This window comes from Myxocyprinus asiaticus, chromosome 26 (assembly GCF_019703515.2).
Source record: "Myxocyprinus asiaticus isolate MX2 ecotype Aquarium Trade chromosome 26, UBuf_Myxa_2, whole genome shotgun sequence".
NCBI lineage: Eukaryota > Metazoa > Chordata > Actinopteri > Cypriniformes > Catostomidae > Myxocyprinus > Myxocyprinus asiaticus.
The window spans coordinates 18,429,704-18,453,255 of NC_059369.1; the positions used below are offsets into that span (position 1 = coordinate 18,429,704).

A 23,552-nucleotide genomic window follows, 5' to 3' on the forward strand; every position below is an offset into this window, starting at 1 on the left:
AATGGCAAAACACAGATATGCACGCGCGTATCAAATTCACTTGGAATCAAATAATAAATCACATCTTTTAAATTCGCTGCCTGGCTTTAGCATAATCATGAAAGTGAACTCTGTTTTATTTGCATATAGCAGGGTTATTAAAGATCGGATTTATATTCGTATGGCGGAGACACACTTATGTGGCCAAGTGTAAATGGAATGTGCAGTCCAATCAGTAAATACCCTCTATGTGAGAGGCACGGCAGAATTTTGAGTAGTCTCCGGAGTCATACATTTATAGAAAACAATGACGTGTTCTCAATTTGCACCGCTGGTTGAACCAAACCACTTTAGTTTTCAGTAGGGGTGGGGAGGGGGGAGTGGGCAGATATTTTACAGATATAGGCTGTCTCGTTTGGAAGGATGCGTCCTCTGGAGGTTGCATTTGTTGGCCGCATACGTCATCGAGGCTGTCTCCTTTCATTTTTTATTTTATTTTATTTTTTTATTGGGAATGCAAAAAAGGTTAACAATTGTATAAATGTAAGTGCATTTACATAAAAGGCATTGACAATAGATAAAAAATAAGAAAAAGAAAGACAAAAAATGAAACGAGACAGCCTCGATGACGTATGGGGTCGACAAATGCAACCTCTGGAGGACGCAGCCTTCCAAAGGAGACACAGCCATAGTATTGTGATGTTTTGTTCCTACCAATAGCATATTATTACTATGTATAACGTTTTATGATAATATCATGGAATATCAATATAATCTTTCTGTTGGCCCCCTCCACCGAGGGCCTCAATTACTCAGGTCTATCATTACCCCCGTAGGATGCCCCTGGTCAGAATTGAGCCATACCTGAATTCAAATTTGCAATTGATTGTTAAGGACTATTCCCTTCCTGAAACACTGCCAGCAGACACCCACTTCAGGGGAGGCTTTTTGACCGGGACGTGGAGGCTGAAGGTCACCCCCAAGAGTATCTAAATATATCCTAATGGCAAAACTTCTTTTTAAAATTATTTTGTTATTTGCTGTTATTGCTATTACCTTTATTACTGCTAACCAGTATTAAATTACTGCATTACCTCTTGGCAAGATTTTTAGAAAGGCTGCATTACTTACAACAGTAGCCTAAAACGATGCCTAAATAGCCATATGACTGTTGGTTATGGTTAACCTCACAAGGGCAGGAAGAGGCCATTCCAACGTTTCTTCATTTGTTTTCCATTCTAGCACTCATTTTTTTTTTATTTCTTGGGCTTTCCAGTTCCTGATCTTATCTCTTCTGGCTCAGTTCTGGCTCTGAGTTTTCTGATAATAAGGTGCATTAATCAGAAACACACATCGAGACGTCTCACTCCTTGCTTTACCACACAGTCATGCACACGTTTCCTGACAGCGGATTGGGTGGTGGCCACAGCACAGTCTTTGCACCTGTCAGGCAGCAACATTAGACATGTAAATCAGAACTGAAAACTCTGAGTGCATGGATCGTGGGCCCTCAACCACAGAATGTGACACTCCAGTCAGCGCTGTAACAAATGGGCTATTAAGTAGCTATCAATTCAGTTGAGCTGATGTCAGCTTATTTCAGGATCCTGTGCCATCAGTTTTGGAGAAAGGCAGGTAGTCATTGATCATGTCAGGATGTTTTACATGGTACGTGATCACTAGTGTAGAGATGACCAATGTGAAGAAAAAGCCTGTTTACACCATTCAGTGTTATTTCTTTACTTTGTCTTTGTTCATCCTGCGTATAAATTTGGTTTGTTTTCAAATCCTATCTTTAGGACTGGCTGACTTTAATGTTGTTTTGCAAGTAATTAAATCAGATTTCTTTGTTCAGACAGTGTAGTCAATATCCAGAATAATTACATTGGTTACCATAGAAATGTCCAAACCATCTCACTTTTATTTCTTTCATGAAACACAAAAGGAACTGTTAGGCAGTATATTAGTCTCAGTCACCATTCACTTTCATTGCATCTTTTATCCATACAATTAAAATGAATGGCAAGCAAGACTGCCATCTCCTTTTGTGTTCCATGGAAGAAAGACTTACAGGTTTGAAACAACACGATGACAGATTGATGACCGATTTTTCAATATTGAGTGAATTGTTTCTTTTAAGTTCAGCACAATGGCAAGAGACATAATTGAGTTGCTGCTGTTGCAGTGCCGGTCCTAGCCTTTTGGGGGCCATAAGCAATACTTTGTGTGGGGGACCCCCCATCAGTGTGTCCGTAATCCCCAAAATGATCCCCCGACCCCTTAAGCCTGTTTCACAGAGCAGTTTCATAGTAAACAAACAACGTACATTGAGTTAATTCAAAGGAACATTAGTATTTATAATTTTTTATACTGACATTAAGCCAATGTTATATAAGGTGCAAATTTTCTGTAAATAAAAAGAAAATAACATAAGGCCATTCTGGGACCCACTTTATATTAGGTGGCCTTAACTACTATGTACTTAACCATTTGATACAATGTACTTATTATGTACATGTTGTTGCATTGTAATTACATTTAAAGTACTTGCATTTAATTACATTTATAGTTACACTGTTAACTTTACCCCTAACCCAGCCCTTAACCCAAAACCTAACTCTAACCCCTAATCCTAACCCTACCCTTACTCCTAAACCTATCCGTACCTCAACCTTAGTAGCAGCAAATGTGGGAATTTTACAGAACAACATGTAGTTACACAGTAAATACATAGTCCTGTATTTATTTAATGTTAGTACATAGTAGTTAAGGCCACAATATAAAGTGGGACCCCATTCTGAAGCTTCAGATGACAGGGCACTTGCTAGCTCGACATTACTGGGGTGTGCACTTGTGCCTATTTTAACTAGCTGTTCATTACCGATGTCTAGCTGATGCTGCGGTCTTACTGATGAACTTGAGAATTGTCCCTAAAGGCTTTTTATACTTCATTTAAATGGCCTAACACAGTAACAGTGCAAAGTCATTGTATCAGCTATGTTTACAGACTAGTCGTCAATTTTTTTTCAAACAATGAAACAACAAAATAATAAACAAGAGTAAATGAATGAAAACTAAAAGACAGATAACAAATATTAAAATGTGAGGAAGACAAATGAACAATGAAATAAATATAAACAAATTTTGATTGACAGCTAAAAGCTCGCCAAAATTAGCGCTCTACCGCCATCTAGCTTTCTGAAAAGTATCACAGTTGAATGCTTTTCTTCTTCTTTCAGGTGCTCCCATTAAGGGTCACCACAATACCCTTCCTGACACAACCCCCGGTGTCTGGGAGACACTCACTCACACCTATGGGGCAATTTAGAGTCTCCAGTTCACTTAACCTGCATGTTTTTTGGACTTGTGGGGGAAACTGGAGCACCTGGAGGAAACTCACACAAACACAGGGAGAACATGCAAACTCCACACTCGGGACTCAAACCCAGGACCTTCTTGCTGTGAGGTGACAGTGCTAACCACTGAGTCACCATGCCATCCCATGACTGGAAATTTGCCAGAAAATATGAAAAAATATTTTTGCTCAAGAGATCTGAAGTATGAGTGAATAAATGAGTATACTTCTCTAAATGTGCACACTTTGGACTAAAAGTTCTAATGGATATTGTTTATTGAAGCATTGACATGCCATGGCCTCTTCAGCAGAGCTTGCATGATTGCACAGGTATGTGATTATTACATTGTTTATTGCAAATCATATACCGTATGTCGTGTTTTGATTTTGCATGCTTTGATGTGTACTGACACAAATGAAGAAATTACTTTCGATGTGGCATCTAATAACTGGAGAACTGGAGTATGAGCTTTCTAATGATAATGTCAAAATTAAATATGATTTTAAAAATGATAAGAGTACATACCTGCTTCTTGATTGATCGTTTCACTTTCCAGCTGCATTTTCAGGGGCCCTACGCAACTTGCATATATTGCTAATAGGAAGGACCGGCACTGTGCCAATGTGTAAAGAGAGGACTGAAAAAAAAAAAAGAAAATGTTGCACACGCTCACGTCCATCATGACATCTCTTTTTGTGAAACTCATCAGGTACTAATGAGTATGTGTATCTCAAACCTCATTTGACCATTAGTATATATACAGTATATACTAGTACATGTAAATTAGCATAAACGCGGGGGTTTAGACAGATGTGCACAACGTTACATGTTGCAACCTAGATGACAAAAAAAAAACAACAACAAAAACACAACAACAATAACTTGTAATCTGATCTGACAGTTCAGACTGAAACTGATAAAAATCATATTTTTTATTACACCACATACGGACTTGGTTTGGATCTGGTTTATAAACATTGGATTTCATATAGTTTTCACTATTCAGACGAAATACATTTGAGTTGATTTTGTATTGTTTTTGCATCTTTGAGTAGGTGCCTTTGTTGCTGACTCTGGTACTCTTTGTGGTTTTGTGTCTTTATTTTATGCAAGTGCTTAATCCTCACCGCTGAGTGTTTGGCTGTGTTCCCCTGGAGGGACTGGTCATTTATTTCATGGCACTCAGGAAAATTGCAGATGAAATGTTGAGTTGTCGGAAATGGGTTTCTTTGTATAATAGAGATTTGCTCTAAGAGGCACAGGTTTCAAAGCTCATTTAAAATTGCATATAGCGCAGAGAGAAACATTGAGCATTGCGACATGAATACTAAAAATAAAATGCTTTCCCTTCCTATTTTCTTTGGTATATACTGTAGACCAGGGACTAAAAAAGAAAGTTTTTCATTTCGGATCGTTCTGAGCAAAAACTGTATTTTGTCGTTCCGGTTTATAAGTTCCACAGTCTCCTTTCCAAATGGTAACCAATTAGAACAAAATAAAAGAACGGTTAATAATGTTCTTTTTAAAGTGACAGTACTCTGCACTAAGGGCTGGGTGAAATACCAGTTGCAGTGTTGCCAGATCTCGCAACAGAAACAAGCAACCTGGTCTGGAAAAACAAGCCCAAAATAAGCCACTTGCCTCACCAAAATACTTTTTTACTTTTGTGTGGTGGATTTATCAGCATAGAAATCATAACAAGCAGTAAATTAACAGTTAAGTATAATTTTATTTACAGATCTGCTTCTCAGTCAAAACCTGGCAGCACCAAATCTGTATTAATGCATCATATCTAACAATAATTCACTAAATACTTGGAAACAAGTGAGAAATGTTCTTTTTACCTTTTATAATGTTATCCTTGTATCTGGATTAGCCGTGCATGTGTATGTGGTAATTATACATAGTGGTTAAAAAGGTCTTCATTCACAGAATGTGACATACACAATGGGCAATTAGGCAAAAAAAAAAAAAAAAAAAATAATGTGTGATGCAGCAGTTTCCTTCAGGATCAAAGCACATGCTTAATTTTTTCAGGCAATGTGAAGTGGTGTAGTCTAAAACATTTGCTGTGATAAACCCTTTGGCCTTTAGTTTCATGAAAAAATGATCTGAATGAAATTAACCTGTTATAACTGGTTACCAGCATTCAAAAAAAATATATTTTTACTGCGGATCAATTGAAAATCAAAAATTTTTGTGTTTGGTTTTCGTTTTTAGTCCCTGCTGTAGACTGATGCCTGAAAATATCTTATTTTTAAAAAATTAAATTATTGGAAAATATCATTTTTTGATGCATTTGTATGATTCTCTCTCTCTCTCTCTCTCTCTCTCTCTCTCTGTTTTCCAGATTTGGACATCCGGTATTTCTGGAGCTGGAGTTCTTTTGAAGACTACCTGATGTTCTGCTTTGCCTTCACCCTGCTGTGTGCTTTTATGACGTTCCTTTTTCTGGACTGGGTCTTGTTTGTGGAAGCTCTGGGCTCTTTGGCTGTGATGTTTGAAGCCATGCTGGGTGTGCCTCAGCTGCTACAGAACTACAACAATCAATCCACTCGAGGAATGAGGTGAGACGTGGAATTGGACACAAAACAGTGATTGATCTTTCATTAAGGTGGTAGACTTTATTGGGCCTGTAACTTTGCTTATTTAGTATCACTGTGACATTAATTAAAGTAATAGTTCACCCAAATAAGACTATTCTGGAATCATTTATTCACCCTCTGGTCGTTCCAACCACATATGACTTTCTTTGTTCTATGCAACACAAAATTTTATGTTTTTCTGTTGTTTTTCATACAACAAAAGCATGAAGTGACTATGGGCTGTCAAGCTCCAAAATAAAAAAAAAAAAACACAAAAAAATAAAAAAAAAACAAAGCAATCATCATAAAAGTAGCTTAAACGTTCAAGTTCAAATGAGCTTTCAGAGCTACAGTAGAGGGCAAGATTTCAGTGAATAACAGTACTGATGTGCACAAGTAATCGAGTAATCGTTCTGCACCAGCTAGTCGACTATTAAAAATACTACATGAATATCTCAAACTGACTTTCCTTTGCGCATTTGCCTGCCGTGAGAAGCACTGAATTAAGCCCCGTTCACATTGTCAGCGATTTTGTCGATAGTTGTCACTAGTCTCCGTACTCTGTGTCGCTAGTGGGCATTCCTACTGCTGTCGCTCTAACGTTATTGATTGCCTGCACAATTTGCCATAGCTTTAGAAAATCTGATCACAGATGAGCTAGATTGGCAGTAAAACAAATACATCACTGTTATTTGACAAGGAGTCATTTGTTTTACCTCTAAAAATGAACATTCGCAGGGGAGAGTGTTTTTACATAAGCTACAGCTGTGCTCAATGCATCCTATCAATAACAAGACGAACAGTTTATTAATGTATGAACTAAACTCACTCCCAATTTCGACAAGTTCTGGTACATTTTCCAATTTGATAAGAAATCAGTTTGTTGCTCTAAAAAATAGCATTCTCAATGGGAAAGTGTTATAAACTGCAGCAATACTCAATGCATTATATCAACACAAAGATCGATCTTTCAGTGTATCTTTCAAACACACACACTCAGAATGCCAACAATTTCTGACACGGTTTACCATCATTGTTTTATTATATCAATATAGTGGTTACAGAAACATGATATAGAACAGTGAAATTGATGACAACAACAACTCCTCCGTCTGTCCTGCACTCGGCTCCATTAATTCACAGGAGACAGATGATTGGCCGTCGCTGCGCGATATCACTCTGCATTTGCATAAAATGAAACTTTTCTCAACTTTGTCGCATCTCTCAACACGCCGACATCCTGTCGCTAACGGTCGCTGTCGCTCATATCGAAGTCTCCAGCTCATTGAAAATGAATTGTCTTTTGTCGCATCCAGCAACAAAATCGCTGACAATGTTGTGGATTTGTGTCGTTGAGGTGTTGGATGACAGAATGGTCTTTGGCCAAGTGTGAAGTCAAGTGCGGAGTACTTGATTCTCCGCACTTGACTAAATTTTGATTCTTATTGAATTATGCTGTATTGGTATTTTCTATATTGGTTTTTGCTGGAGTCATGCCTACCAATGGACAAGGATCTGCCATTATGGTGGAAAGAAAATGCGAAGCGGTACAAGAAACTCAGAAGCTTATCAGACCACTATGTGTGTGTATATGCGTTAAATCTCTGGACATGGGCAGAGTGCGTTTTATAAAAAGCCATCTTTCACCAGTCATGAATAACATGTGAAATGAAAAAAGTTTAAATGTGAGTGCAAATATATATATATATATATATATATATATATATATTAATCTTTTTTTCTCTATTTTTATTAAAGCATATTGTTCATTTCAGTTTTGTTTTTTGTTTTTCAAAAAGAAAAGCATAGTTTGTTGAAGTTAGATTATTTTGAACCTTCCTTGGTAACGTTTGTGAATAAAACAAATAAAAATTGCATGTACATGTTATATTTAACTTGTGTTTTATAAGTAATCTATTACTTGTTTTTTGTGGGTTTGAGTGCACAGCTACAAAATGACTCAGTAATGCCCATCCCTAAATAATGGCTTAAATTTGGTCTTTTCTCCATACAAAGTTTTTGTATGGCTTCAGACTTGGAATATATCAATATTTTTGGGCCATGTCAGTACAAATCAGCATCCACTTTTATTGTATGGAAGAGAACAGCTCAGACATTCTGTATAACACCTTTTGTGTAAAAAAAAAAAAAGAAACTCATACAAGTTTGGGATAACATGAGCGTGAATAGGTGATGAAAGAACTTAAATTTTTTTGTATGAACTATCCCGTTTACATCGTTCAGCATTTAATTTCTCCGTAAAAACATTTAGAAGCAGCACAATTAATCATTTTTTTGACAAAAGCCAGAAAAGCTGTCTTATGTGCAACGTCATGCTGATTTTCTGCACTGTGAAGGTTCACCAAATATTTTTGCATATCACACAAGATATATGCACACATATACAGTATTGCCATCCTGTCTTGGTGACAGATTTCGTCTACACATACTGTATATGTTGAAGGACCGCTTCAAAAACATGTCTCCAAAGGCTTCACCAACAATAAATTCACACATAAATACGCAAAGGAACACAGATGTCATTGCTGTGATCGGTCGAGAGCTGTCGATGCCTGCAGACACTGAAATCACATCAAGGGCAAAGGCATTACACACTACATGTGACAGCAGTGACACTTTCATTGTGTTCATAAAAGATGAATTTCCAGAGAAACTCCATTTACATTACCTTCTATTTTTCCCTCTTTCAGCATAAACTGTGCACACAATGTTTAATTTGCCTCATAAAGAGGAGCCTGGAGCATGTGTCACACTGAGTTCTATGAAGCAGACCAAGAGATGAAGGGCTTTTTTTAACTAAAAAGAGAAAGAAAAAGAGCTGGCTTCAGTTTTACTGGGGCTGGTATTGAGCTGTGATTATTATGCTGACTGAGGCCTGTGGCTAAATATATTAGCTTTACTCTAAATTCTGACTCATTTTGGTACACTTTCAAGCAAGTCCAGTAAGGTTAACTTTGGCAGTTATTATGGATTCGAGAAGAGTGGGCTGTAACATCCATTAACAAGCTCATTACGCTGTCTAATATTAATTGTCATCAGTATGTGGCTTTAATGAGTGATTTCTCTGGTGAGACATGTCCTGCAAACAATCGTGTGTGAATTTTACCTTCTCACCTTCTGTCTGTTATGGCACAGGTGACATAAACACTCATTATGCCAGCCAATGGGCAGAAAGTGCCGCAGTAGGTTGTCTTAAATGACATGTTGTCTGATTAGGGGAGCATACAGTGGCAGTAGTGGTTTATGTATGTGTTTGAATATTTGCATGTGTGTTTGAATAAAAAAGGAAGACACTTTAAGAATGTACTGTAATGTAAGTAGGACTATTTATGGTTGGTTCTCACCAGCTGGTCAATATGAGATGTTGTGATTTGGATGCTAGTCTCCTGCATTGAAACCTAGTGTGCTTTTTTTTTTTTTTTTATTGAAACAACTAAAAGAAGCACTATACTGTATATAGCTCAGTAGATGACAAATAATGTATTCCAATAGCTTTTTTTCCCAGCATGAAGATGTTAGGTTAAAATGTACATGCATGCATATAGGAATATGTGTATTTTAGGTTCTTTGCCAAGTCATCGTTTTACTGCCTTATTTTGATCACCATCCAACTTTTTTTCTAGAAGTACAAATAAACTAGTGTCTCAATTAAATTGAGGTCATGGAAACTGCAAGTATAATAATTACTGGGTAACATTTTACAATAAGGTTTGCATTAGGTATCATTAACGATGTATAATACAATTTTCCAGAATTTATGAACCTTGGCTAATGTCAGTTTATAAAAATGGACTAGTATATGTAGAAATTAACATTAAATAAGATTATTAACTATTGTTCATTGCTAGTTCATGTTAACTAATGATAACAAACACAGCCATAAGTGTTGCCCATTAAAGTTTAAAATAGTTTTAATTGTATAGGACACTGCTGACAATGCTTAAAATTCTGCTGAAAATTAGGTGACTACAGCAGTGTATAATGTATAATTACTTATAAATAAAATTACATATTTTAAATAGGGCTGTGGCAGGGTGGAGGGCGGGGCCGGGTCATGATTCCGCACACCTGGCCCCTAATAAGGCTGATTAAGCCAGAGAGGGATAAGGCCGACCGGAGATGACAGTGCAACAGAGAGAGAGTTACGGACAGCTGTCCAACACCTGTGTGTGTTTGTGTCTTTTGGTTTAAGTTTATCATTAAACCTTTTTTTATATTGTCAAGCCGGTTCTCGCCTCCTCTTTTCCATTGAACTGTGTTACAAGGGCCTATTAACACAACACCTTGAAATATACACTGGTGGCCAAAAGTTTGGAATAATGTACAGATTTTGCTCTTATGGAAAGAAATTAGTACTTTTATTCACCATAGTGGCATTCAATTTGAAAAAAAAAAAAAGTTCAGAACTTCATAAACTACTTCAGAGTTCTCATCAAAAAATCCTCCACGTGCAGCAATGACAGCTTTGCAGATTCTTGGCATTCTAGCTGTCAGTTTGTCCAGATACTCAGGTGACATTTCATCCCACACTTCCTGTAGCACTTGCCATAGATATGGCTGTCTTGTCAGGCACTTCTCATGCACCTTACAGTCTAGCTGATCCCACAAAAGCTCAATGGAGTTAAGATCCGTAACACTCTTTTCCAATTATCTGTTGTCCAATGACTGTGTTTCTTTGCCCACTCTAACATTTTCTTTTTGTTTTTCTGTTTCAAAAGTGGCTTTTTCTTTGCAATTCTTCCCATAAGGCCTGCACCCCTGAGTCTTCTCTTTACTGTTGTACATGAAACTGGTGTTGAGCGGGTAGAATTCAATGAAGCTGTCAGCTGAGGACATGTGAGGTGTCTATTTCTCAAACTAGAGACTCTGATGTACTTATCCTCTTGTTTAGTTGTACATCTGGCCTTCCACATCTCTTTCTGTCCTTGTTAGAGCCAGTTGTCCTTTGTCTTTGAAGACTGTAGTGTACACCTTTGTATGAAATCTTCAGTTCTTTGGCAATTTCAAGCATTGTATAGCCTTCATTCCTCAAAATAATGATTGACTGATGAGTTTCTAGAGAAAGTTGTTTCTTTTTTTTGTGTGCCATTTTTGACCTAATATTGACCTTAAGACATGCCAGTCTATTGCATACTGTGGCGACTCAAAAACAAACACAAAGACAATGTTAAGCTTCATTAAACGAACCAAATAGCTTTCAACTGTGTTTGATATAATGACAAGTGATTTTCTAGTACCAAATTAGCAATTTAGCATGATTACTCAAGGATAAGGTGTTGGAGTGATGGCTGCTGGAAATGGGGCCTGTCTAGATTTGATCAAAAATGACTTTTTTCAAATAGTGATGGTGCTGTTTTTTACATCAGTAATGTCCTGACTATACTTTGTGATCAGTTGAATGTCACTTTGGTAAATTAAAGTACCAATTTCCTTCCGAAACAGCAAAATCTGTACATTATTCCAAACTTTTGGCCGCCAGTGTATATTTATAAACAAATGTAAAGAAAAAGTACATACCTCTTAGAGAGCTGCCATCTTTGCAAATAGGATGGTTTGGTTATTTTCCAGATTAATTGCTCATATTTTCACTCTATGTGAGTTTTTTTGCATCTTTATATCGGCAGTGGCTGAATTCCTTCCTGTCTAATAATACTGTGAAAAGAAGCCGTGCTCTAGTTCCCAGCAATGATTTGCATTATTAATTAATTATGCAGATTAGTGTGTAGTGCTTAGCTTTACTTCTTGTTGATTTTAGATACACTGCTGTTATTTTATTTGTTGTCACTTTCAGTTATTTGTCTTTTTGTGATTATTCAGAGCTCATTTTATATGTAATATGATGTTTTTAGTTTTCACTGTCATTGTGATTTGTATATTAAATGATCAGGTCCACACGTGTTGCTGGTTAACCATCATATGAGCACTCTGGAAACCATTGGATTGCAGAAAGTATCAAAATAAAAGTCGTCAATGTTTTAAATGTTTTGATTTAAAAAAAAAAATTTTTTGTGGTTCACCGTCAGACACATCAGGGTGCCAGGCGGTCACCTGTATTGCCTGTAGAATGTGCCGGCCCTGCTGGTATCTCTACCAAGCGTCTAAACTAGCTTAACCAGCTAGAGCTCATTCCTTGGTCAACCAGCTTTATCTGAAAGTCCATGGCTAAATCAGCACGAGACGACTGGTTGGACACTAACCAACCAAAACCAGCCTGGACTAGTATGACAGTTTAGGCTGTTCTAAACTGGTCCTTTCAACAGGGTAGTGAGCTACCTTGCTGTTGTGAGCTACCTTTTAAGGGGCCATTCACTCCATCCTAGTGCTAAAACTTTTTATACACAGCGCCACAAATAGAGCAAAATGCAGGTGTCGTAAGACATGTTTTTAACGGTTTAAGGTCTTTTTAATTTGACATGCCATCTAAACAAAATTACATTCCTGTGTGAGACAGCAAGATGTGGTGCAGTGGTCAAAGCCGTTTGTCTAGCATGTTTACAATGGAAAACAATTGAAAAACAGCATAGACGGATGCAAAAATGTGTTCAGTGTGAATGACCCTGAGGTAGCATCATAATTAAAATTAAACTTCATAAGTGACTGTTTGGCAACGGAGTTTGACATGTTGCTAACCTAACAACGCAATATTTCTGCCTTCAAATTCTGGCTTAGAATTTGATTAAAACAAGGTATTTTAGATCTTGTCCATATTAAAGGCGTCATAAAATGGAAAATCTAATTTCCTTGATATTTAGACATAGAAGAGGTATCTGTACTATAAAAAAAATGTAATACTGTAAATTTCAGAACTCAAAATTTCCTCCCCAGTCTAAAAAGCGCATTTATAGTTTCCACCCTTCTGAAACGTCTCATTATAAAAACTGTGTTCGTGACGTCACGAGACATTGCTCAGTTGTATTTAAATCCCCCACAACATGTACCATTGCACCCTTGGCCCCGCCCACTAGCGCTCATTTCTTATTGTAAACAGATAGGGAAAGAGCCTAGTGTGACAAACTATTCCTGAACACCAAAGGGGACCCATCTGGACCATTTAGAATTTTTGGTACATATAACATGCATTACACAGATGTCTTTCATCGTTGTTATGTTTATCGTGCTGCTTTTAAAAGACGCGCTGTCAGTTACAACTCAGAAAAGGAGACTGTTTGTCTTCATTCAGCTGCTATGCATCTTGCTGTTTTTGTGGCCATATGTGCTATTTTTAATTGTTGGTGTATGTAAACAAGCATTAGTTGGACGTCTTGGACAGTTTGGATGCATTTCTGTTGATCTGAGCGGCAGTGCGCCTATATGTGTGCTTCATGTTTTACCCTGCTATGGACTGTGTTTGTGCGGCTAATATCAGCGTGGACTGCTTGTGAACCAGTCATAATACGATTCAAGCTTTGCAAAGGAGCAGCAAAACCTGAGTAAACCATGAGTTTAATTCATGAATATTTCAAATGTCATGGCTGTTTGATAGTTTATGGTGCTGATGTGCTTGAGTGAAGTTTAAAATATTCTGATGCAATGTGTTGGATGTGTGGTGTGTGTAAACCCTGAAATTTAGTTTTATAATGTTGTGGGGAGCTTGTTTATTCTCTTTGATTGAGTTTCAAATATGGCTGAATTTGAGGGGCTGCACGATGTTAGCCACTCAGAACAGTGGGTTTTTACTTGACGTTTATAGGAGACACTGAGGCCAAACCGAGCACTTCAGTCAGAGGGCCAGAAACAGGGTGGAAAATGATCATTTATTACTAAGCTATGACCATTTTTGTGCAAAAAAAACGTTACTGACATTATCAGTGGACCTCAGGAAGATAATACAATTATTTAAAAAAAATAGCATTTCGTGACCCCCTTAAGTACATTTTCGTTTGAAACACATTGATTATGCTATGTTTATGATTTTGACCACACTAGAACAGTGTTTTCTTCCACCAAAAACGCTCTCCATCGTTTTCCATCATACTTTGGAAAACAATGATGCTGGGAAACTTAAAAACTGAGTTTTCAAACAAAAACAGATAGTGTAAACGTGACCTTAAAAAGAAGCACAATGTTGCTGCCTTCCTTTCGGAACAGACTTTGCAACAGTACTGCACCTATGATGCCTTAAAATGCTGTCTAGGTCATCTCACTGGGTTTTGGAAGCGAGCTTATGTGTATTTATGTGTGTTGAATTGCCATGCACTTGAAAAATGAGTTAAAAGTGAGGTAACGTGTCAGTCTCACATCAGTACCATTTCCAATGACACATGCAATACTGTCTATAACAAGTCCAGCCATCCATACCCCCCCTCTAGTCCTTAATATGGGCCACTGAAGATGGGAGGGTCCAATGCTGTGCCCTTGAGCCAGACATTTATTAAACCTGAAGGGTTTAAATAGCCCATCTCCTCTTGCTATTTTCTGAAAGTGCCCATCTCACTCGTTGACCTTCTCTCTCCTAGTGTGAACTTCTCGTTGAGTCTGTGTCCACCTCTGCTACTATTTAAATTCATGTTCCTCTGGTAGCAAAGAGACACACAGTTGTAGGAAACAGAAGGGCAGTGTGTGCTTATCTGTGTGTGCGCCTCAGACTGTGATAGACAGTAATGGACCGGGCATCTAGTGACATGCTGACTCTCCTCTCTCAAGAGGCCATGCTCCATTTTTCTTGTTCTGAAAGGCCTTCAGAGTTTTTGACAGGGTCTTTTTTGTGAGTCATTGTGTGTTTTTACAGAAATTGATTTCTGACTTTTACATTTTACATTATATCTTAAGCCTGGGGACACTGTTTATAAATTTGAGCAAAAGTAGCTGACCCTGTTTTATTTAAAGTTTTCTCTCACAACTGCATGTACAGTTCAGTGGGGTCCAAAAGTCTGAGACCACTAGTGAAAATGCTTCTATTTTGCATTTTCTTATTTAATAATGTTTTTATTATTATTATTATTATTATTATTATTATTATTATTATTAATATTAACATTAAAATATCAACATTATACATTGAGCTAAAATTTTAATTGAAAAATAAATTTACAGAATATCTTAGAATATGGTATGCTGACCTTTTGTTTCAATGACGATATGCCCTCGAGCTGGCATGGCTCCATAAGTTTGTGCAAAACCTGATGATCCATGTTATCCAGCATGATCTGAGATTGTTTGATCAAAGAGAATTTTGTGTGCTTTAACGGAAGCATGGCAGAATGACCATTTGTACAAAGGTGTTAATGTCACAATTTTGATTAGTGACCTAGAAACAGTGCAGAATCTCATACTTCTTTATATTATGTCATAATGTTTCTTTTGTTTTAAATTTGTCAAAATCCCCAAATTTTCTGCTTTTTTCCAGGTTTAAATTAGATTATGTATCCCAGATTTTCAGTGTGGTCTCAGGCTTTTGGACTCCACCATTTGTCTGTGCAGATGTATGCATGTCCTCATATTCACATTGTGAATTATATTACTAATGGCTTTCACCTTTGCTTAGATGTGGACTCAGTTGAGATCTGGTATGTTCTTTGATGATGGTTCTAATTATAAAGATGTAATTACCCAGAGGACATAGAATCTCACCCCCATCTTCCCTCCTACTGCTAACACAGATTCACACTCATTATTCTCCTTTAAGACATATACATTTTCATCCCTCCTTCTGATGCAAGGAAAGATCTCAGCTAGAGATGAAAAGGCTAGTTCACCCCCAAAAAAAATACATTTTTTCAGCATTTACTTACCCTCATCATGTTCAAAAGGAGATATTTGGTAGAGTGTCTGAGCTGCTTGGAGAAATGTCTTGAAATTTAACTCTAGTCATAAATTGGACATGGCCCCTTTAAGAACCGGAGTTTGGGCCACGCCCACTATAGTTAAATTTTATGAAATTTCTCCACTTGGCTACATATTCAATTCAAGTGAAAAGGGACAGATGCTGTCAAGCTCCAAAATAATAAAATGGCACCATAAAAGTAGTTCATACAACTTGTGCACAATTTTCCAAGTCTACTGAAGCCATATGATAGCTTTGTTTGAGGAACAGAACAAAATGTAAGTTATTAATTTGTGTCCATGTATATTTAAACACGCTGCCGGGTTTGACGTTAATGATGCCACAGGTCATTGGTTCTTGCGCCTCTCATAATATTCCTTTGAATATTTAGACCTGCAAATGAAAGGATGTTTTTTTCAGCATATAAAGTCTAAAATTCAGTGTTCCTCTGAAGAAAGAACCTGGGTTTGGAACGATGAGGCTAAGTAAATGATGACAGAATTTTCATTTTTGGGTTAACTATTCTTTAAAAGATGTAAGAAAGATTCTAGTTGACATTTGTTAAATTATTATTATTATTTATTTATTTATTTTTTTTTTTTAATGAGAACTATATTGTCTGATACGCCAAAATGCCACACAGGAACATCTTTGATTAGCCAAACCCTAAACTATACTCAAATAAAAAAAATAAAATAAATAAAATAAAAAAAAAAACAACCACTGCTGCTGCTGTCTTTCACCTCAATTTCTCCAAGTACAGACACCACCACAGCAGTTCAGAATTTCTAGAAAAAGAGGGGGAAAAAAAAGTTTACAAAAAAGTTTGAGGCACTCAGTTGAAGTGAGGGTGAAAGCCAGTTTTGGGCACGGTGCTAAGTCAAAAGTGTTATTAGCATCAGGACCTTGCTGTGTTGATGAAGCCGAGAAAGGTGTAATCTGTCTCCTTAACAAGCAGGGACAGGCAGCCAGATGCTCCCCAGAGACCGAGCTTCGGCATGGACCCGGCTGCTCACACTGAGCCCTGAGCGGCCCTGATTACCCCTGGGAGTTTCACGCTCATAGGAAACTTTTTCCGTATTTATATAAATAAGGAAGCAGTGAAGTTAACTTGCCCGCTCTGGGGAAAAGTCTACATGCTTCTAGCACAGATGCATTTTAGCTGTTCTGTTTTGTTTTGGCTACTGTTATGGCAACTGGTGGGAGCTATTCATCTTTTTGTTGTCTCTGTGACCATGTGATCTACCTCATCTTTTCATCAAATGGTGCTCAACAGGACACACGCAGGTGGCAAAATCATAACACATTTATCATATGTAGTGAAGAAGAAAACTTGAAATATGCGCATGGAATGGAATGCTAGTGTACTGCCTACTGCACAGTATTCACTGTATACTGCTTACAGTTGTTTATAAATGGTGTTTGTATTAGGTTTTATGCAACGTTAAACCTTCCAAACACTAGTATGATACATTGTTGTTTGTACATGATCACACCTCATTATGTTGTCATGTAATCTCAGTATGTGCTTATTTATGCTGTGTTCATGTCGTGTCGGAATTACTGTAATTACAAGATGGCAACAATATTACAATTACAAGATGGTTGATTACAGCAAAATATATAGCATTATGTTAAACGAATATTTCACACAAAAATTAAAATTCTCTTTTTATTTACACATCCTCATGCCATCCCAGATGTGTATAACTTTCTTCTGCTGAATGCAAACAACATTTTTTAGTAGAATATTTGAGCTCTGCAGGTCCTCACAACATAATTTTGAAGCTCCAAAATGCTCATAAAGGCAGCATAAAAGACTACAGTGGTTAAATCTATCTTCAGAAGCAATATGATTGGTGTGGGTGAGAAACAGATCTGTATTTAAGTCCTTTTTTTACTATAACTTCTCCTCCCTGCCCAGTAGGTGGCGATATGCACTAAGAATGTGAATCGAAGGAGAAGAATGTGTGAAGTGAAAGTGAAATTGGAGATTGATAGTAAAAAAAGGACTTAAATATTGATCTGTTTCTCACCCACACCTATCATATCACTTCTGAAGATATGGATTTAACCACTGGAGTCTTATGGATTACTTTTATGCTGCCTTTATGTGCTTTTTGAGCTTCAAAATTTTGGGACCCATTCACTTGCATTGCATGGACTTACAGAGCTGAGATATGCTTCTAAAAATCTTGTGTTCATCAGAAGAAAGAAAGTCATACACATCTGGGATGGCATAAGAGTGAGAAAATGATGATAGAATTTTAATTTTTAGATGAACTAATTCTTTAATTCACCTCTATACTCTATGTTTAAGAACAAAGAAAGAGCTCCAGGTAACAATGTCAAGAGAAAATGGCATATAAAACAGAAATATGTGTTCATTACATTTAACTGTCAAGGCTGCTGCCATATTAGTTCTTTTTAAATAACTGTCAAGTCGGAGGTTTCATAGAATTCCAAGTTACAGCTTGAAATTCCGTCATAATGTGAACGCACCATGTAATGTAGGAACTTTGCCTAAAAGTGAATGTTTATTACTACATTTGTATATCATCCTTGGTGCCGTCATGTTTGTGTGTCATAATGCACCCGCATCGATTTCCACATGGGTTTCCAAGTTGTAAATCCAATTTCAAATGCACTTTTCTAAGTAGAAAGTTGGAAATTCCAACTTTCAGAGTTGAATAGAATGCAGCATTATCATTTCAATAAAAAAATTACTTTGCATTTTCAATCCAATTTTGTGTAAATTCAGTCAAATAATGAGTCTAAAAAGAAATGTAAACAATTAGACATCTAGTGCAATCGTTACACTTAAAATGGAAAGTCAAGCCGATTGCATTAAAGATGACAGTATTTCATGCAGTGTGCTCTTATGGATGGTGTAAAAGTTTGCAAAGAGCTCTAATATAGACTGGTCAGTCACAACTGAGTGCCCATAAAGTGAAGATGGCAGCATCCAGGCTGCATACTTCCAAGCAACTGCCTTTGAGATAAATGGGAATGCTAATGGATAACTCTCTCCAGATATATAACTCCTCACGGTGGTTGTATACTGCACTTTGACAAATGTAGTAGATCATCCAGGTATTCATCAGTGCAGAAAGAACATTCACATACCAAGCACAGTATACATTCTGCATACTGAAGGAATAGTATTGTAGTATGCCATTACAAACATAGCCAATGACTGTTAAAGTGACACCTTAAAGTGATAATGCTCCTAAGCACATATTTGCAAGATGTGTACTGTTTTGTCTCAATCATTTTGTTGCTTTTGCTCAGAGGCAAACAAACAACTTTGTGAGTAGACTTGTTCCCCTCACAGTGGTTGGCTGCAGTGTCTGGGTTAATTAGAGAAGAAAAAGCCATTGGACTGCATCCCCAAATGACCCAAGGTGAGCAGCGGTATGCCGGCTTCCTGCATAGTTCCCATTGATCAACCTGAGCTGTGTGATTGAATTAAAGGACCCGCTAGCATGGCTTGCCAAGGCCAGTACCGCAACAGAATTATTCACAGTTGCTCCAGGGCAAAGCACAACGTAGTAGAGGAGGAAAGGAATGGGAGAAAGAAAAGAGTATAAAGCAGAGTTCTGGAGTTCTAAAGGCATAGAGAACGAGCACACCATCTGTTTTACCAGTTGACATGCTAATTTGTATGACTTAGCATACCTCTTAATGGGTTTGTGTGCTACACCACTGGGATAGAGAAGCAGAAATGTATCACTTATCATGGACCATAGGACTGTCATTGTTTCCATCCCTACTGATTTAAAGGGCTATTGAAAACTCTACTGCCACTCAAAGCACTTCGCAGCTGTGCTGTATGTATTCTCTAGCTGTTTTGCTAGGGTAATTTTTTATCAATGATCTGTGAGTTAGTCTCATGTTTGTCAATCAGATGTTGGTGAAACTTCTAACTAGTTTTGGGAGCTTTAATGTCTTTAACATTTCTTCTGTTTCTCCTTTTTCTCTCTTTCTCTCTTTCATCCTCTCACTTTTGTTTACTTTCTTGAAGGTAATTCTGGCTTTTTTTTCCAGCCTTCGCCTCCCTTTTATTTGGTGGAGACAGATCTCTCCCTTGTTTTAGTCAGCTGGATCGGTCTGCAAGCATATTTCATAATTTTTTCTGTTGAGGTTGGCCTCTCAACCATTCTTAAAATGTGCCATATTTGAAGAGTCTTGTGTACCACTAGCTCATGAATGGTTCATAAATTCCTCTGATTTTGTACAAATTTTTTATTTTTCTTTCCATTCAGCAGGTGTGTGCAATTGAAGTATGACCCCCAGTACACCTTACATTAGCATGTTTCTTATCTGGATAATATCTGTATATACTTAAGCTTGATGCATTTACAATGCATCTCTAGTGTGATTGGATAGAGTTCCATTTGCATAGGGCTAAATCTAATGATTATTTTGTTAATTGTTTAATCTTTTATCTTCATAATAAATTAAGGCAGATGCTACTTGCACCCTGGTGCAAATAATGGTATATGCTATTTACACCCCAGTACGAGCATCACTGCAGTGTGTTTATTGTGTTTATTTAGAGTCCCACAGACACACTACATAAACCTCTACCCCTAAACCTAACCTTACTTTAGAAAAAATAACCTTGGTTTTACTACAGAAACAATGTTTTCATGCGGGAACGAGTGCGATCAACAGACCCCGCCTCCTGATCAAACCCTTCTCTGCACTCCCCGACATTCACCGTGACCAAAATCACTGCGATGAAATCAACAATTATATTCATTTTTATCTATTATTTTAAGTAGTATTAAAGGAAATAGTAAGCGTGGAATCAGGAAATCGGATGGGAAAAAGAGTGTGACAAAACACGGACTCAAACTGCCATCGCTAGGACAACAGTACACAATCATACACTGTCTTTACACCCCACGCCACTGCAGCGACATTTATTGGTTAATTTGTTGTAATTTCTGTGGTTCCACCAGACTATTGGGGTGCAAATAGCTGTCCTGTGTGGCAAATGCTATTTACACTCCAATAAATTAATCGGATAAAAAAAGCAATTTTCATTATTTTATTAAATAAAATGTATTTATTAAAAAATATATATTTATGTTATACATAAAAAGTTTTAAAATATAAATGTTACAATATAAATTGCTTGTAGTTCAAAAAAATTATATAAAGGATTCATATAAGACTTTAAGCGCTATATATGTAGGCTGTAGTATGTGAAAGTGTATATTTGATCATTTGTCACATTAAATTCCACATTCTGTTTCAATGAATGATTTTAACTATTTACAAGTATTTAGATTGAGTTTACATTGATCTGTGTAACAAGCGCTAAAATAGTACTCTCTCTTTAAAAATGCCTAAGTCGCATGGTGCGCTGGACAAATTGGATTGTGTTTTTTCCACTTCAGCTTGTCTCAGGCGATTTTTCACTACAGTGACATCACTGACAGAGTTTCTCTGTGCATGCTGCACATACCTGACTAATCAATAATGAAATTTGTTGTAGATTATTTTCCTTATCAATTATTATCGATAAATGCAGCAATACATGCAGCACTGTATGGAAATAATGAAAATTAAATTGTGTTCCACAGCAGAAAGAAAATCATACGGGTTCTGAATAACAATAGAAAATCATTTTCATTTTTCTTTCTTTCTTTCTTTCTTTCTTTCTTTCTTTCTTTCTCAGTGTAGAGATGAGAGTGTCAGGTTGAAGAGGATCAGTTGTAGTCTTGTCAGTGTTGAATGCGGGGGCTGTTCAGTGTGGAGTGGGAGTGCCGTAACTGTGGCCTCAGTTCTCCTAATCAATGCAATAATCAGTTCTACCTCTCCCACAGTCCCTGGAGCAGTGCTCGTTGTTTGCTGAGCATTTCTTTTATCTGCTGTCAATCCGCAAAAGGGCTCAGAGGAGAAGGCGAGAGAGGAAAGAGGGTGGTTTGTTTTCGCGATCGAGAAAGGGTGTGTTTGTGTTAAATGAGGGTTTGGGAGCAATCTGAAGACTTTCTGTTCTCTGGGTGGAAGATGGAGTACCATTAAGTGGTTTTCTGTCTTCTTGTGTGGCAGTGATGTTGTCAGTGCTCTTGTACATCTGACCCGCCCCCCTTAATTACCTCATTTATGTTTCATCCTCATTAATGATGTTTGGAGTTGGTCTCTGGAGTAAAGCAATGAAAAACGAGGATGGAGGAGAAAGAGGTGTGTAACTTTGAAAGGCAGTGGGCTGTAGGAATCTCTGGTCAAATGTAGAAGAAATTTTCTTCAAGAGCATATCAAATAGGACATTTTCAATGGAAATTTCCATATAGAGTACCAACATATGGTACAAGCAGTTTTTGTCTGTGGAGGAGGAGGGCATAGCCGGGCCGTAACGATGGATGCTTGGCGCTGAATCAGCCCAATCAGCCGGGAGAGGGATAAAGAGGAGCCGGGGATGCCAGTTCGAGAGAGACGCATGTAGCAGTCTTGTGTGCATGCATGTATGTGTTTGTGTGTGTGTGTGTATGTGTGTGTGGCTATGTTTAAGTGGTTTACAAGGACTTTTTTTTAGGTTACAAACTGATAATTACAAGGGTATTATACTATAAATGTGGTTTACGAGGACATTTCTAGTGTCCCCATAATTTAAATCGCTTAAAAAAAACATACTAAACGATGTTTTATTGAAAATATAAAAATGCAGAACGTTTTTTGTGAGTGTTAGGTTTAGGGGTAAGGTTAGGGTTAGGGGATAGAATCTAGAGTTTGTACAGTATAAAAATCATTATGTCTATGGAGAGTCCTCATAATGATAGCTGAACCAACATGTGTATGTGTGTGTGTGTTTTGGCTGGAAAGCACTTTTATGTTTTGTTTTGTTTTGTTCATTTGTTATTAAAAGTTTACGTTGACTGCTCAGCCGGTTCCTGCCTCCTCCTTGCCCATCGTGTGACTCCGTTACAAGTACTAATCAAAAGTTTGGACATCTACCTTTGCCTAGATTACAGCTCTCAACCAACTTCATGAGGTATCCAACTGGCATGCTTTTTAAACATTAATGAAGGAGCATCCATTTAAAAAAATGACAATTTTGGAAATTAATATTTATACGATGGCAATTTAAATTTGTCTACAAAATTAATTTCAAGCATTTAGACATACACCATAAGATCACAAGTCTTTTAGATCATGAGATACATAAATTCAGTCAAGGGTATCCAAAGTTTTAGCCGGAAGCATTTATTATTCTCATTTTGGAATGCTCAATTTGGCCCTGTTACAAAACGGCTACATAATAATGCTTTCAAAACAACAACAACAACAACTCAGTCTGGCTAGAGTCACATCCACAGTAATGCATTTTCCTTTGACAACTTTGTTTTCAGTTTCCTAAAGCCATTGTTTTCCAAATTATGCGGTAATGGAGAGCATTTTTGAAATGGTCCATTTTTGGTGGAGGAAAACAGCATTCTAATGTGGAGAGTCGTAAAAGTAGTGCAATTAGTGAGTTTTCAAACAAAAACATATTATTGTGGAGAAGGCCTGTCATGCTACACCCCCTCATCTTAATCACAGATATTATATTTACCATGAACTTTACTTGTTATATACTGTGTATATGTTGTATACTTGGATGTTTTTGACTTGTAAACAAATACCATGATGTTTCATTGTGGACACTTTATGTGGTAATTTAGTGAGTTACATCATTGCTCAAGTCAGTTCTAACAGCAGTCAACAGATATCCCAGCCATGGCACAGAATTTAGTGCCAGCACCACTCGATGGAATAGGGGTACAAAATGCCTTTTGGTTTCCTGCGCTACTAACTTTCAGTGCCGTGTGGGCAAAGTGCTCCAAGACCGTGATAACG

At 37.3% G+C, this 23,552-nt stretch overlaps 1 protein-coding gene across 4 annotated transcripts in view; it reads left to right on the plus strand.

The window, feature by feature from the left end:
• Positions 1 to 23,552, plus strand: part of LOC127417271 (solute carrier family 66 member 2-like) — a 61,475-nt gene that overhangs the window by 31,116 nt on the left and 6,807 nt on the right. For all 4 annotated transcript variants that reach the window (XM_051657167.1, XM_051657166.1, XM_051657169.1 and 1 more), the window contains one exon: positions 5,686 to 5,902. In XM_051657167.1, coding sequence (XP_051513127.1) covers positions 5,686 to 5,902 — 217 coding nt within the window. The remainder of the gene's footprint in view (positions 1 to 5,685; positions 5,903 to 23,552) is intronic.